Source organism: Lepisosteus platostomus, chromosome 4 (genome assembly GCF_059453375.1).
Source record: "Lepisosteus platostomus isolate fLepPlt1 chromosome 4, fLepPlt1.hap1, whole genome shotgun sequence".
In the NCBI taxonomy this organism is placed as follows: Eukaryota; Metazoa; Chordata; class Actinopteri; order Semionotiformes; family Lepisosteidae; genus Lepisosteus; species Lepisosteus platostomus.
This window is the reverse complement of record NC_142614.1, coordinates 67,644,689-67,658,353: the sequence shown is the minus strand read 5'-3', so window position 1 is coordinate 67,658,353 and position 13,665 is coordinate 67,644,689. Positions and strand designations below refer to the sequence as shown.

Here is a 13,665-nt window from a genome sequence, read left to right as displayed (position 1 = left end):
TTGATTTATCGGTTCGCTGTTGCAAGTGTGTTTCTCGTGGAGGAATCCTAATTTGACTGGGGAAGGTCGAGGTCATCAGCTACCCTCTTGAAGGAAGCACTTAAGCACTTACGTAAGAGACAAGTCTCAAGTGGGGAGATGGGCAAGGAGAATTTAGGTGTACTTTCAAACACTGTGTCACTATAGGGACCATACCATTTTGCTCCTTTTGACATTGTTTAAGGCTTTTAAGGCCTTGTCACATATAAATATGTACTTTATAATGTATATGCCCTGCTTTACAAAAAGCCTTAGATATTAGGATTTACTAGGTATTTGCAAGTTATGTGCATCAGCAATTTACTCTTAGCTTTCCCCTAGCACTGCCCACTGTTTATAACAGCTTAGGATGAGAAGAAAACAAACCAGTCACATAGTCATTTTCAGTTCACAATGGATGAAAATCTTCAAAAGTTTGACCACATGAACTGTAGGTAAACTGTACACAAGCAGCCAAAATGAAGTGTTGTAGTAGCTAATCCATCACATTTCTCTGTTAAATATAATTGACTCCTTGAGTTTAGGTGTTCCTGGTCATGAATATCATTTATTATTTGGTGCACATCCATAAAGCTTAAACACTATTTTCTGTACTGCGGTTAATTATTTCAAGCATCGTTATCGTCCTTTTCATCCTAAAGGATCTCAAAGCACTGTGTGTATAGGAGAGGACCCTTTTGTTTAACCAGAGACGTTCAGCTCACACATGGGTGGCGTGCTGTCGATTAAATCATGAGAGGACTTAAGGATGGCCAGCTTGTCTGTGCTCAGTGATATTATCAGAATACCAGAGTTAACACCCCTTGATCAAGTAAACGTCGCCCTCCTAGATTGCTATTATTATACTTCCCATTTTACGAGAGAAAAAAAAGGAGGAAAAACTGTAACACAAGAAATTCTGTAATGTCCTAATGATCATTTCCCTGTTTAAATTTCCCTGTTTAAGCGCGTGGAAAGACTCAAGCTGCTGTTTTCTCTAACATTATTTTCATGTTTATTAGCGCTTTTACTGATGTAAGTGCAAGCCATTATCACTTTTATCCAATAATGTCTGGAAAAAAGGAAGAAAAACAAGTAAAAGTGGTAAAATTATCAAGGCAAAGAATCAGTATGGATGCTGAGGTGGAAAATAAAAAGTGTGCAAAGACTGGTGAGCACTTGGTTGATATTGGTTGCAGTTATTCATTTCCTTTATAAAATACTTCAACACTGTTATCATGCATAGAGTATTGGACCTATTATACAGAAACTTGAGCACATAAGAAAAGTAAATGACAGGATACCAATTGATAGTTATTTCTTGAAAGAAGCCAGAGTTTTGGCTTTCATTACATGGCTGGGAAAATGCTGTCTCATTGTTGATTATGAAGATTTCTGCCGGTTTGTATATTTGCATAAGGTCCTTTTGTAGACCTCTCTGTTCAGTATTAAAACAGTCCAGTTATTTAGACATACAGTAGGGCATGCCTTTAAGCCCCCAAAATCTGGTTGCTCTCCTCTGGACTGATTGCAGAGCACCAATATATCTTTTGTAACATAGTGATCACCTTATAGACAGTTTTTTCTACATGTACTCTTACTTAAGTATTGTACAATTATAACACTTTGATTTAAATGTTATGCTTTTATTATATATAGTTTGCCCCTTTTTTGCTTCTCCTACATTGTCTAGATATTGCAAATGTTGTGATAACATTTACACCTCAGCCTTTTTTTGGGGAAAAAAAAACTTTGACATTTTGTATTTATATTTTTTGAGTGTTAAAAAACGAGCACTTAAGAGCCAAGCATTTCAGCATCCTCTTCATAAAAAAGAAAATGCAATTCAGTGGATTTAAAAAAGGAGTATATGTTCATCATCTGTTCAGTAAAAAGATTTGGTCTTATAATACTGCAAAAGAAAAGAACAAACATATTTAGTGAGTTATACAAACATGGATTTCATTGTATTGTTAGGGCATTGATTTCAGACCCCATTTTGCTCAGTGTTGTATCCAAAAAATGCCCCAGATTACAGAAATTCAGCAGTTTGGGGTGTTTGTATTAATACTAGAAATGTATTCTCTCACTGAGGGGATGCTGCAATGCAGAGATTTGTGATCATGACATTTTCTATATTAATTTACATTGACACATCCATTCTTACCATTTATTTCTTTACATCAAACATGGCTGAATTATTCTGTGCATCAAGGAAATAAAATGATAAAGACAGCCACAAAAAGGAAAGTTCAGTGCATTCTGAATCAGGCCGCCATGCTGTCTAGTACTGTGAAACACATCTGCTGAAAAGTGAAAATCTGATTAAATGGAAGAGTATCATGCTTTTCATAACTGCCTGCACATCAATGCTATATCTTTTATGCTTCTTTTACTTATTTTCATTTCTATTGACTTAACAAATTTGCCATGTGGACATTCTAAATTTAATACTCCCATCAATAGTTTTTCTCTTTTATGGATGGATTAATGAATCCAGCTCATCAGTAGTAGCAACAGGCAATCTGACTCTTAAGTGTTCCTTAACTGAGTTTTGTCTTCTGTTGTATAGATCTGTTTGACGCTTGATGACACAGTATGTTTTATTTCTGTCTGTATGGATTTCTGTGCTTAATTTGGTCTGATTACAGTCTTTTGATGGTTGTGTTTCACAGCAGGAATGTGTTTGTCAAGTAATATTCTTTCTTTGTGGTATTCGTCAAGTGACTGCTGTACAAGCTTCTTTATACAGTGAGTGTTTTCAAGTAATGGTTTTAATTGAAAAGATGTGATGGTTTTAAAAGACTGCTTAATTGTATACTTTAATTAGTACCACTGATTTTAAATGCAGGCAAAGTCAGAATACATACGACATCAAAGTAATCAACGTATTGATTAATAATTCAAAAATACTGAGAGACTGTCAATAAATGGCCATATGTAAAAAAGATATGACCCACAAAAACACTGAGCTTTATTTATCTTATTGTCTTATCAAATTTTTTCCCTAATTAGGGAAAAATGTCGGAATATCAGAATTAACTGTTTACTTGTTAACGGTTGTGTGTCTGTGCTGTGTTTCAATATATCTTTAGTAACTTTATAACAGGAGAAAATATTTACCCAGAGATACAAACGAACAGGTTGCCTACATTGTATTTTAGTGCTGTAGTGTTTTCCACCAACTGGGCTTTCACACTGGTTATTTGGGGTTATTAATTTTCTGCTTCTGATAGGGTGATCAACTGTCTTGTCAAGAAAATGGATAACTGTGTCACACTTTAGCATGATTAAATACAGCCATGCTGCCGCTAGAAATACCAAATTCTCTGCAGATTGATGAAACTGCAGAGGGAGGGATTTCTTTTCACCACCTTTCTTAGCTTTTTTTCTTTGCTTCCCCCTTCCTTGTCTTAAATAGTTCATTCAGATGCGCACGTCAGAGTGATCTATGAACTCGTGCTTGCATTGTCGTGATTGAGAAATAATGAAAAGCCGAGGCTGTGTTTCATGTAGGGTTTCCATATGATATACTTGAAAATATGTCAGCATGGGCAGTGTTAGCATTTACTGAAAAGAGCACATACTGTACTTATCCTTCTAACTTCTGTGTTACTAAAATCCGTGTTTAAGAAGAATTTAATACATTGTACAGTTTGTGCAGAAAATGCCAGTCATTTCAGGTAATTATCAGGTAAAACACAGCTGTCAGTGTCTGACAAACTCCCTGAGACCTGATTACTGAAAACTGAAAGAATTATCCTGTACAGAACATTGAACTCCCAAGACGTAAGTCAAGCAGGCTAAAATGCATAAAAAATGAACTACATATTTGACATTTCAGATCTTTATTGACAGTGCAACCACACAACCATCACAACGGTGCAAAACCAAACAAAACAACTTTATGGTCCTTGATAATTCTCCTTTGAGTTAAGCATTACAGCTTGAACCAACATTAATATTTAAGGCCTTTCCTGAAATAAGATGTTACCTTGTAACCTTCTTGGATATGACATGGCTAAACAGACGAAAGGAATGCACAGTGATTAAAGCCTCGCAGGGCTTTCATCCCTTAAAGTGGTCTCATGCCTGGTTATATAAAAAATGTAAAAGATAACGTATTTACTAAATTGAGAAAGCGATACCCGGACCTTGTCATAGTTTCATGACATTTTGTTTCTTAACAGGGTTCAGAGTTCACACAAATGCACCATCTGGAAAATATCCCTGTCACGTCAAGGCAATTGCATGTGGTACAGAATCACCAAGTTATAGGATGATACTGTATTTTCACTTGCACCGTCTTTATTAAAAAGCTACAGACTCGCTTGCCTGCGCTTTCCTATTCCTGTGAGTCTTTGATGTGTGGGTTCTCTCCGAGCTCTGGTGAGAGTGATTAACAGCTACAAAAAAGAGTACCAAGACAATAAAAATCTGGCTGTCTTCCCTTACAGAGGGATGGGCAGCTGGGAAGGAGGCCTCAGGTCAAAGGTCCTGACGAAACAGCCAATGAAAAAAAACAAGCTCTAAAAGAATTGACCCAGTACAGGGGTCAGGAAGCAGCTTTTGTGCTACAGTACTGAGCATCTCCCACAGCCTACCAGAATGGAGCGCTGTGGTGCAGAGGTCAGGGTGCAGCAACCAATCTTTACCTCGCAGGTACAGGTTTGTGTCCAGTATTTCAGCAATGAAAGGAATGGGGAAAAAAAAAAACAGCTGTTGCTTTTTTTCTTCATTTTAATTACCCTTAGCTCCAGCTGGGTGGGTTACTTCTCGATTGTCAGAACAGGAAATAGAGTTAATTCCAACTTGGTTAACAAAATGCTATAGATCCTTATTGACAGCAGTATTGCCAGTTGTGTAGCCTGCTTTTTGGCAGAACTCAGAAGCTTTAGTCAGTACCAGGATGGGAGAACTTGAAGGCAAATTGGAGTGCTGCTCTAATTGGAATTGGTGGACCAGCAGGTGGTGCTGTTTCCTCTTGACCAGGATTTTCAAAAAACAGCAAAACCTTTCACTCTGTGCTTCCATCCTTTGTGGACCTGAGTGCCTCCTGATCTATAATGCAGTCCTTAAGGCTTGTCAAATTGGTAGTGGCACTTCTGTAGGCTTGTGAAGGAAAGACATTACAACGTAAGCACATAAGAAAGGTTCAGAGCGAGACGCGGCCATTTGACCCAGTAAGCTCTCTTAGTAGTTAGTAGTTCATTGATCTAAGAATCAATTCCACATTCAACCACATGGCTGGAGAGATTGTGCCAGACTCCCACAACCCTTTGAGTAAAGAAGTGCCTAACTGGGACCGACCCTGCATGGCTTCCAAGATCATACAAGATCGGGCAGACTCATGGTGGGATGGCTGTAAATGAGGACCATATCATGGCCACAACTGATTCATTCTGAGAAGACGCCAGTGGGAGTTCAGACATAGATCATTTTAGTCTGCAACTCAGTGTTATAGGGAGATGGCTGGACAATACGATTGAGGGACACCTATTAATCATCACTCTTTCTCCGTCAGTGCAGTGCAGAAGTGAAATAAACAACAGGGTCCCCAGATTAAGGTAACAATTAGATATGAACTGTGGGTTTCCTAGAGATAGCTACGTGCAAGTTTTGTATATGCACAAATTCTGTATTGCTTTTTGCGAAAGCAAAAATCCTGATGTAAGCCATTCGCAGGATGTTCTCTGCAAACAGGAAAAAGGTAGCACTGGGGTTTCTGTACTTGTGAAGAATATGAAATTCTGTACTGTATGTGCCTACAGTTTGGTGACACGTACATTATCTTAGTATTCACAACAAGACACTTTTAAGTCGATTCTGTAAACTTGATACATTATGTTTTGAATAAATAAGATGCTTTATTAATTTCACATGATTTACAGTATTATGTTAGTTTTCTTCCTTTTAATATTGCTTTCTGGCTTGTAGAATAATTATGAATCCTTGGGAAGATGCTTTTGAATTATTTTATTTGCATAACTGCATCTGTACTGTATACATTAACCCATTTGGTTCTGTTCAATCTTTTGTGCATTACTGACTTGCATTAATAAAGTTCAAATCAAAGTTTTTTTTTTAGTGTGCAATGCATGCAGTTACGACTTTTAATTTAAGTGCATTAAATATTAGTCTAAGGCTCTGGCTTCCCCGCAACCCTGAATTGGAAGAAGTCAAAAGTCATCTATATACTGGACATGCGTTATGCTCTAGTAATGATGAAATCTTGATTAATTAACCTTTGATTGTCTAATGGAGGGTTCTTGATTGATAAAAGTCTTATATTATTTTTTTTAAAAAGGTCCAAGTGGTCCAAATAGATTCCTCTGTTTTGTAACTGTTCTTATGTTCAATGCATTCGAGTGCAAACTTGGTTTAAAAGCTCAAATGTTCAGCTGCAGCTTTTCATTTGCCTAAAGACAGGTTGTAACACAAGTTACAAGGTTGCCTGTTTTAGGGGACTTAAATAAAGGGTGTATTTGCAGGGCAAAGTGTGCTGCAAGTCTTAAACTTTATGCCCCAGATACAAATGTGTCCTGTCCACACAAGGGGAGCAGGCACAGAGCGATGTATTAAGATGCTATTGAATGTCAGCCTCTGTTACATTTGATTTGCAAGTCAGTAAAACAGCTACCGGAAAAGGAATGGCGCTCCCCTCCTCCCCACGTCCTCTTAACGTCAGCCTGAGAAACGGGGAGTCTTGTCCCTGGTGTTTGGTTTCCTACTGGAACTGCACACATGGCATTTTTCTGCACAGGAGCCATTGCAGAGACTGAGCGGCTGGGGTCAGGGCTCTGCCTATTGATCAGTATATCCCTGCTCTCCCAAATACTGCATCTGCTTCACTGGCTCCTTTCAGAGCCTGCTCCCCTACATTAGAATAGAAATCCATAACCAGAGCTGTGCTCATCCAAGCACGGGAAGAAACTAAATTAAATGCTATAAAACAATCCTGGAATCAGGAGTTGGTGCCAATTCATCTTGATCTAGAATGTCATGCCAGCTCTCTCCTTCGGAGCACCTGGGCCAGAGGCTGCTGGAGTGAAAATAGATGGGGCTTGTCTGTCAGCCGGGGAGCTCAGCAGCAGTTAGCAATTCCCTATTGCAGAGGTCAGCTGACAGAACAATCAGTGTGCAGGCTCAGAATGGAGCACTCTGCCTGTGCCTTTGTCCAGATGCATGCGCCACGCAGAGAGTGGGGGAGCGAGGGTGTGCGTCCGTGTGTGTGTGTGTGTGTCTGTGTCTATGTCTGCTCGCGTGCGCCCGCGTCACTGTGGGGAAGGTGTGGGGATCAGGAAATGACTCCCGGGGAACAGGCCCTGCTCACACAATAGAATTCGGTTCCCTCCACTTCCGAAACAGAAGTGCTTATTGTGAGAGAACCCCATTTGTTACAGGGCTGCTAGTGGCTGCACGTGTTGGTGTCGGCTGTAAAGATTGCTTCTTTATGTCAGATGCCATCTGAGGTGGAGCTCACAAGGTGCGAATAGTTTTTTCCTGCTAAGCCGATGTAGATATCTTGGAAATTAAACATTAATGTTTATTTCTCAGGCTGTGAGTTATAGTTTTTTTTTTAAGAATTTGTGTGCATGTTTGTGGCTCCTGGACATCTTATTATTAGTCTGGCGCACTCACTTTTCTAACTTCACGTTCTTCTCATAGAACTCTGCCATATTTCTTCTAATAGCAAAGAGAACTAATAAAATATAAAGGGTACATGATATGTGCTATTATGCTATTCACTTAATTTGATAAAGAATATTTCTTTAGTTTAATATCTTTTCTGTGATACTGTATAAAAACCTTGCACAGTTCTGCTTCACCTTTTTAGTGTAGTTTGGAATCCTACTGCATATATATATAGAGATTTTAAAAATGATTTTAAAATTGTTGACGTTTAAAGTAAAACAATCTCTTTCTATTGAAAATGAATTTTTCCATTTATTTTTATGTGAGTGTAATATAAATGACGTCAAAGAAAAAGCAGTACTGGATTCACAATATCTCTTTAACTAGTAATGGTCGTTCTGAATATTTCAATATTACACTTTTAAACTTACCCAAGTGAAAGATGTGATGATAGTCATAGCTGTTGCATAGACAATTTTCTGGGTTGTTTTTTTTGCGTTAATGGACAAAATATACTGAAAGTCACTTTGTTTTTAACTGCTGAAGCATTGAACCAAAAAACTATTGGGAGCAACTAATTGTATCATGGACTCAGTATACTGTACCTATTTAGCAGTTTTTCTTTTGTGGACCAAAAATACTGTAATTGCACAGTTATCAGTAGGCCTTTATTATTTGAGTGCTGAACATTTTCCAAAGTATGAACTTCAGTGAGGTGGCATAGTGGGGCAGTGGTTAGTATTGCAGCGCGGGGGGCCCTGGGTTAACCTACTGTATGTGTGGAGTTTGCATGTTCTCCCTGTGTTCGCATGGGTGTTCTCCCACAGTGCAAAGACATGCTGGTGGGTTCATTGGTCCTGGGAAAACTGGCCCTGGTGTGAGTGTGTGCGCGTCTGTGTCTGCGTGTGCCCTGCGGCAGACTGGCATCCCCTCCAGGGCGAATCCTGCCTTGCGCCCACTGCTTGCTGGGATAGGCTCGGGCTTCCCTATGGCCCTGTATCGGATAAAGAGGTTAGAAATCGGACGGGTGCACTTCAGTGCTGAGACGAGCGGCACGCTAAGCTGCTCAAGCTGGAATGTGACTCTTCTCCAGGTGAGAAAATTATAATTCTAATTCCGCCCTGCTTTTCTCCTTCTCTGATCCCAGGGTGCCTGTCCGGCCTCCCGCCGCACATAAAGAAGACCTCCTCGTCCTACGAGGAAAGGCGCAAGCAGGCGACCGCTATCGTCTTGCTGGGGGTGATTGGAGCAGAGTTCGGTGCTGAGATAGAACCTCCGAAACTGCCGTCCCGGTCACGTACTGCCACCCAGGCTCCTGATGGTTTCGGGCTTTCTACTGGAGGGTCCAATTACTCGCTGGCCAGGCATACCTGTAAGTACATGTCATTAAGGGGCATCCTGATGGGAATTTCAACTGTACGCTTACCATTTAGTCTTCTACAAATTAACTGAATGTCTCTATTGATCATGTTGTCTGGATATCTTAAAGATTTGTGGCTTAGGAGGAACTAGATCATAGTGTATTACATTACAAAGTTGTTGTTTTTTTTTCCCCGTTTGTCAAAAGGGAGGCAATAACCCAGTGAGAGTACGGTGCCTCTAAATTTTGGGGGAAAAAACAAATGCTTGCAAAAAGTTTCTCTAACCTCGTATAATTTGGCCTTTTTGTTGGATTTCTTTGTTTTGGCTGCCGAGTTTGTCCCAATCTGGGCACCCCCCCCTCCCTTGTTGTTTCAGTCTCACTGACGCTTGAGGGCTACATAAATAACCTAAGATCGAGTTAGCCCAGAGCCAAAGTAAAGCTGATGGGGAGGTTCTGCGCATTTAGTTATATTGTCTGGGGGTGTTCTTGGGAAATATTGGAGCTGCAATCTTTTTTCCCTGCCTTCACTTTATATATATATATGTGTGTGTGTGTGTGTGTGTGTGTGTGTGTGTGCTTGTGTGATAAAATGTCCTTTTGCATACAATGCACAGAAATTAAATCATTTTTCATTTTACCATCAATCCCTGAGCGGATTCAAACTTTTTTTTACCTTGCTTAAGTTAGATTGCATAATGCAGTGTCTGAGGCACTCAGTTCTGTCTGGTAAAGAAAAGAATTACTGTCCAGCCATGAAAAACCTCGGATCTGAGAAAGCAGGCTTGATCCGAGCTCTTTTCAAACAGCGCTGTAAAGCATCAGTACAACGTCATGAGTCAGAAATAAAGTTTTCCTAGCCGTACGTGGAGTGAATATGGGATAGAATAATCTACTATTACATTGTAGTTGTTATTAATAACCAAAATGGTTATTGACCCATTTTGGTCAATAACCACCATGGCCAAAGTGGCTTGGCACCACTGATTCCGCCTCACACTGGACTTGAGATGCGAAAGATGATGACAAAGATTTTTTTTCAGTAAATTCTCTGGGTCACTTAACAGTACCTGTGTTGCCCTGACACAGGTACTGACTCCTGACTCCAGGTCTGTCTGTGAGGAGGACGTGTGGTTTGACACGGTCAGTTTCTGAAGAGCACTGCCACCATTGCAGTTTTGCTGCACCTCACTGACGAGTCGCCCATAGTGCACTTTCGGGGATATAACCCAGAACAAGACCGGAGATGCGCAGGAAAGCTATTTCTCGGGATACTGTATGAGCTAGCTAATAGTGACCTTTTCAGAAAACCTTAGAGAGAAAGAGAAGATTTGATACAGGCTGCAAGTATATTGTAGTGTCATGTTCCATTGCAGACTTCTCCAGGATGTGCTTTAAGGGTTATTCATACCAAGTGCAACATGATTGTGATTTATTGGGTGAAGAAGATAAATTTGCAGCAATGTTTGCCATTCACATCAGGGGAAAAGCAACAAAAAAAAAAGTGAGAAGAGAATACATTCTAAACAGTGGAAAATAACGTGCTTTAGCAGCCTGTCAGTCTGGTATTAAACATGAATTCCAGTAATATTAACATATTTTAAGCTTTCACATTTGTAAGTAATAAAACTTAGGTTACATATGTGAAACCTGTCCATTTCCTTTGAAATGAACTAAATTATTTCTTGTAATTTTTTGTTTTTAGGACAACCGCTGCAGCTGTAGACTTGTTGCTAAGATCCCTAATTATTGCGCAAAAGATATGTAATAATTCCTTTCAATTCCTTTCATTTCACATTACCCCAGTGTCGGATCATTGCTGTTCAGCATCAGCTGTTATCTTGCATCAGGTGTGAAAGGTATTGATCAAAGCTGCAGGTTCTACATATTTTATTGCAGTACTGCTCAGATTTGTTTTTCTTTCTTGGCATCCAGTATGAACAGTGCTTTAGACTCTCGTGTGAGAGCTGGAGGTATTGAATTCATGTGGAAACTGGAATGTGAACAAGGTGTGGTTCAAAATGGGAACTCGTGCTGAGCCACTGAATGGGTAAAGAGTGCAAGACTGAGCTAGAAAGCAGTGTGGAGCGTTGGTCAGGGCTGTGAAGTGGTAGGTTTGCGGGTTTAAATCCCAGGTGAGGTGCTTCTTCTGCACCTTTGAAAAAGATACTTAAGGAGAATTGCTCCTGTAAAATACCCATCGGTATACAGTACATGGGGATAAAATTATGTTTCTTTGGATACAAGAGTCACCCAAAATAAATAGTAATAAAATGGTGTAAACAATGCTGGACAAAGTATGTTACCAATTTCCACATTTAGTACTTTTTTAGAATTGTATAATGTTAGCATGCCCAGAGGGGTTGGGCCAGTTGACCTTGGACCCCTAGAGGTTTATTTTCTCCTTACAGAGGAGTTTTTGGTTCCTCTCCTCCGTTGTCTTCTGGCTTTTTCTTTTTCTCTTTCTGTATTGTAACGTCACGTACTGTCACACAGCTTTGTCAAGTGCCTTGGGACAACCTTGTTGTGAAAGGCGCTATATAAAGATAATTTGAATTGAATTTACAGTAACACTTTATTTTAACAAAAAGACAAGGTATGATTATAGTACTTGTACAGGTACAACTATCATCTTAGGATGTTGGAATGGACAAGGAGTAAGCTGTGGATGGTATTTGTGAGGTAAATATTATGTGAGAGGCACATCTGCTGTACACTTTACAGGTCCTGAGTTTCTGTTTGGGATTAGTTGTGAGATTATGACCCAGCCTGTTTAATATTCAAATAATTTGAATATGCAGAGAAAATGACTAGAAACTAACAAACAGAAGATCCGCTTCCTGTATTTAGGCGAGATGTTAATCTGAGAGAGTAATCAATGCCGTATGTTCTGCCATTTTTTTCTTGCACCGCTTCCCTGTAGGAGTTAAGTGTTTGTGCTGTGGGGTTCAAACCAAACTAATATAACATTATGAAGTGTAATTAGGTCACGTTAGCATTATCTTATCTCCTGATGGACATTCAAACAGGTTTATTCTGATAAGCCTTCCTTTTACCCTGCCTGAGCTCTGCCTCCTTACATCCCTTTGTCAAGTGGGCATCCTGTGCGCCAGACTTCCCAGGTGAAACCAAGAGAGATACAGTATGTTGTGTTTATGTCTGCCTTATGGAATGGCGGTACAGTAAGTGACTGAGCAAATGAAATTAAATTGTCTGGCATTTAACAAATTTAGCTCTGTTTTAACTACCACTTACTGCCTTGCCTGACATGTGAAGCAAGATTGAAGTCTATTGAAAGTGCAGCCACTGCTTTCATTGAAAATCATTGCACTTTGCAGCTGGACTCATACAGGTTTATAGAACTATGAGAATTTCCCCATGCTTGATCTGCATTTGTGGAAGTAGCATCAGGTTGCTGCCTTTTAAGCTTAATTTGAGGTATAGTATGTTTCAGGCTGGGAGGATAGACAGTTCTTCTCATTCTTGTCAAGGACAGCCAGCAGCCATATCACCTTGCCACTGACAACTGGCGACCCACTGGAGCTCAGCAGTTTGAGCCTGGCCAGTACCTGGATGGGAGACCTCCTGGGAGAGCTAAGGTTGCTGCTGGAAGAGGTATTAGTGGGACCAATAGGGGGCGCTCACCCTGCTGTCTGTGTGTGTCCTAATGCCCCAGTATAGTGACAGGGACACTATACCGTAAAAAGTCCTTCGAATGAGACATAAAACCAAGGTCCTGAGTCTCTGTGGTCATTAAAAATCCTTGTCCGTTTCTTGAAAAGAGTAGGCAGTCTTACCCCGGTAAATGTTCAATGCCAAATTTACCATTACCCTTTGATGATTGACTTCACTGAAAAGAGCAAAACAACATGTGGGGTGCTGACAAGTGACAAAAAGAACAAGATTTTTGGAGAAATGTGATTTTGTCACAAAAAAATAAATACTTCATAGAGATATCACTGATAGAAGCATACGTTTCAAAGGTTTAGGATATTATGCGCTGGATTATGTGTGTTATGGCTCAAGTTCGACTCAAGAGTAGAGAGAGGAAAATAATAACCCTCTTTACTGTGGATGATGGTTTCTGATTTTGAAGGTTTTGGTATGCATCCATTCTATACTTCTGACAAATAAAACTGATTTCATGCAAATATAACTCATTCCTGTGTGTCCAGGCAATCTCTTCTTCTCCAGGCAGCTTTGGAGAGGGAAACAACACTGTCCCAGATTGTCTCTGAAGGGCGACAGTCTTCTTTACAGTTTCATCCTCTTTATACCTGAGAGGTCTGAGGCCAGAAATTAAAATGTTGTGTCTAAGAGTTGCAGAAATCACAGAATACACTGTATGCTAATTCTGCTACTTCAGAAGTAAGCACTTCAAATGAAGCTTACCTTGTAATTAACTTATCTTACTGAAAACGACTAAATACAAAAAACATTAAGATTTCGATGCAGGTTTCTATCGTAAGTTTTAAATGATAAAATCATGTTGTGGAACAAAAACAGAAAAGTTAAATAATTGCTTGTTTTCAATAATTACCTTTGTTTTACCTACAGTCGCTATTTTAGCATGGTGCAGATTCTGATACATCTACCGGTGAGACTTTTCTTATCCTAACAAAAATTAGTCTGTCACTCAAGATAAAATAGTT

General features: G+C 39.7%; 1 protein-coding gene across 4 annotated transcripts in view; it reads left to right on the top strand.

Moving 5' to 3' along the window:
- The window catches only part of wdr7 (WD repeat domain 7), a 210,150-nt gene that overhangs the window by 130,121 nt on the left and 66,364 nt on the right, over positions 1 to 13,665 (top strand). For all 4 annotated transcript variants that reach the window (XM_088630381.1, XM_088630380.1, XM_088630379.1 and 1 more), the window contains one exon: positions 8,801 to 9,025. In XM_088630381.1, the coding sequence (XP_088486507.1) occupies positions 8,801 to 9,025 (225 nt within the window). The remainder of the gene's footprint in view (positions 1 to 8,800; positions 9,026 to 13,665) is intronic.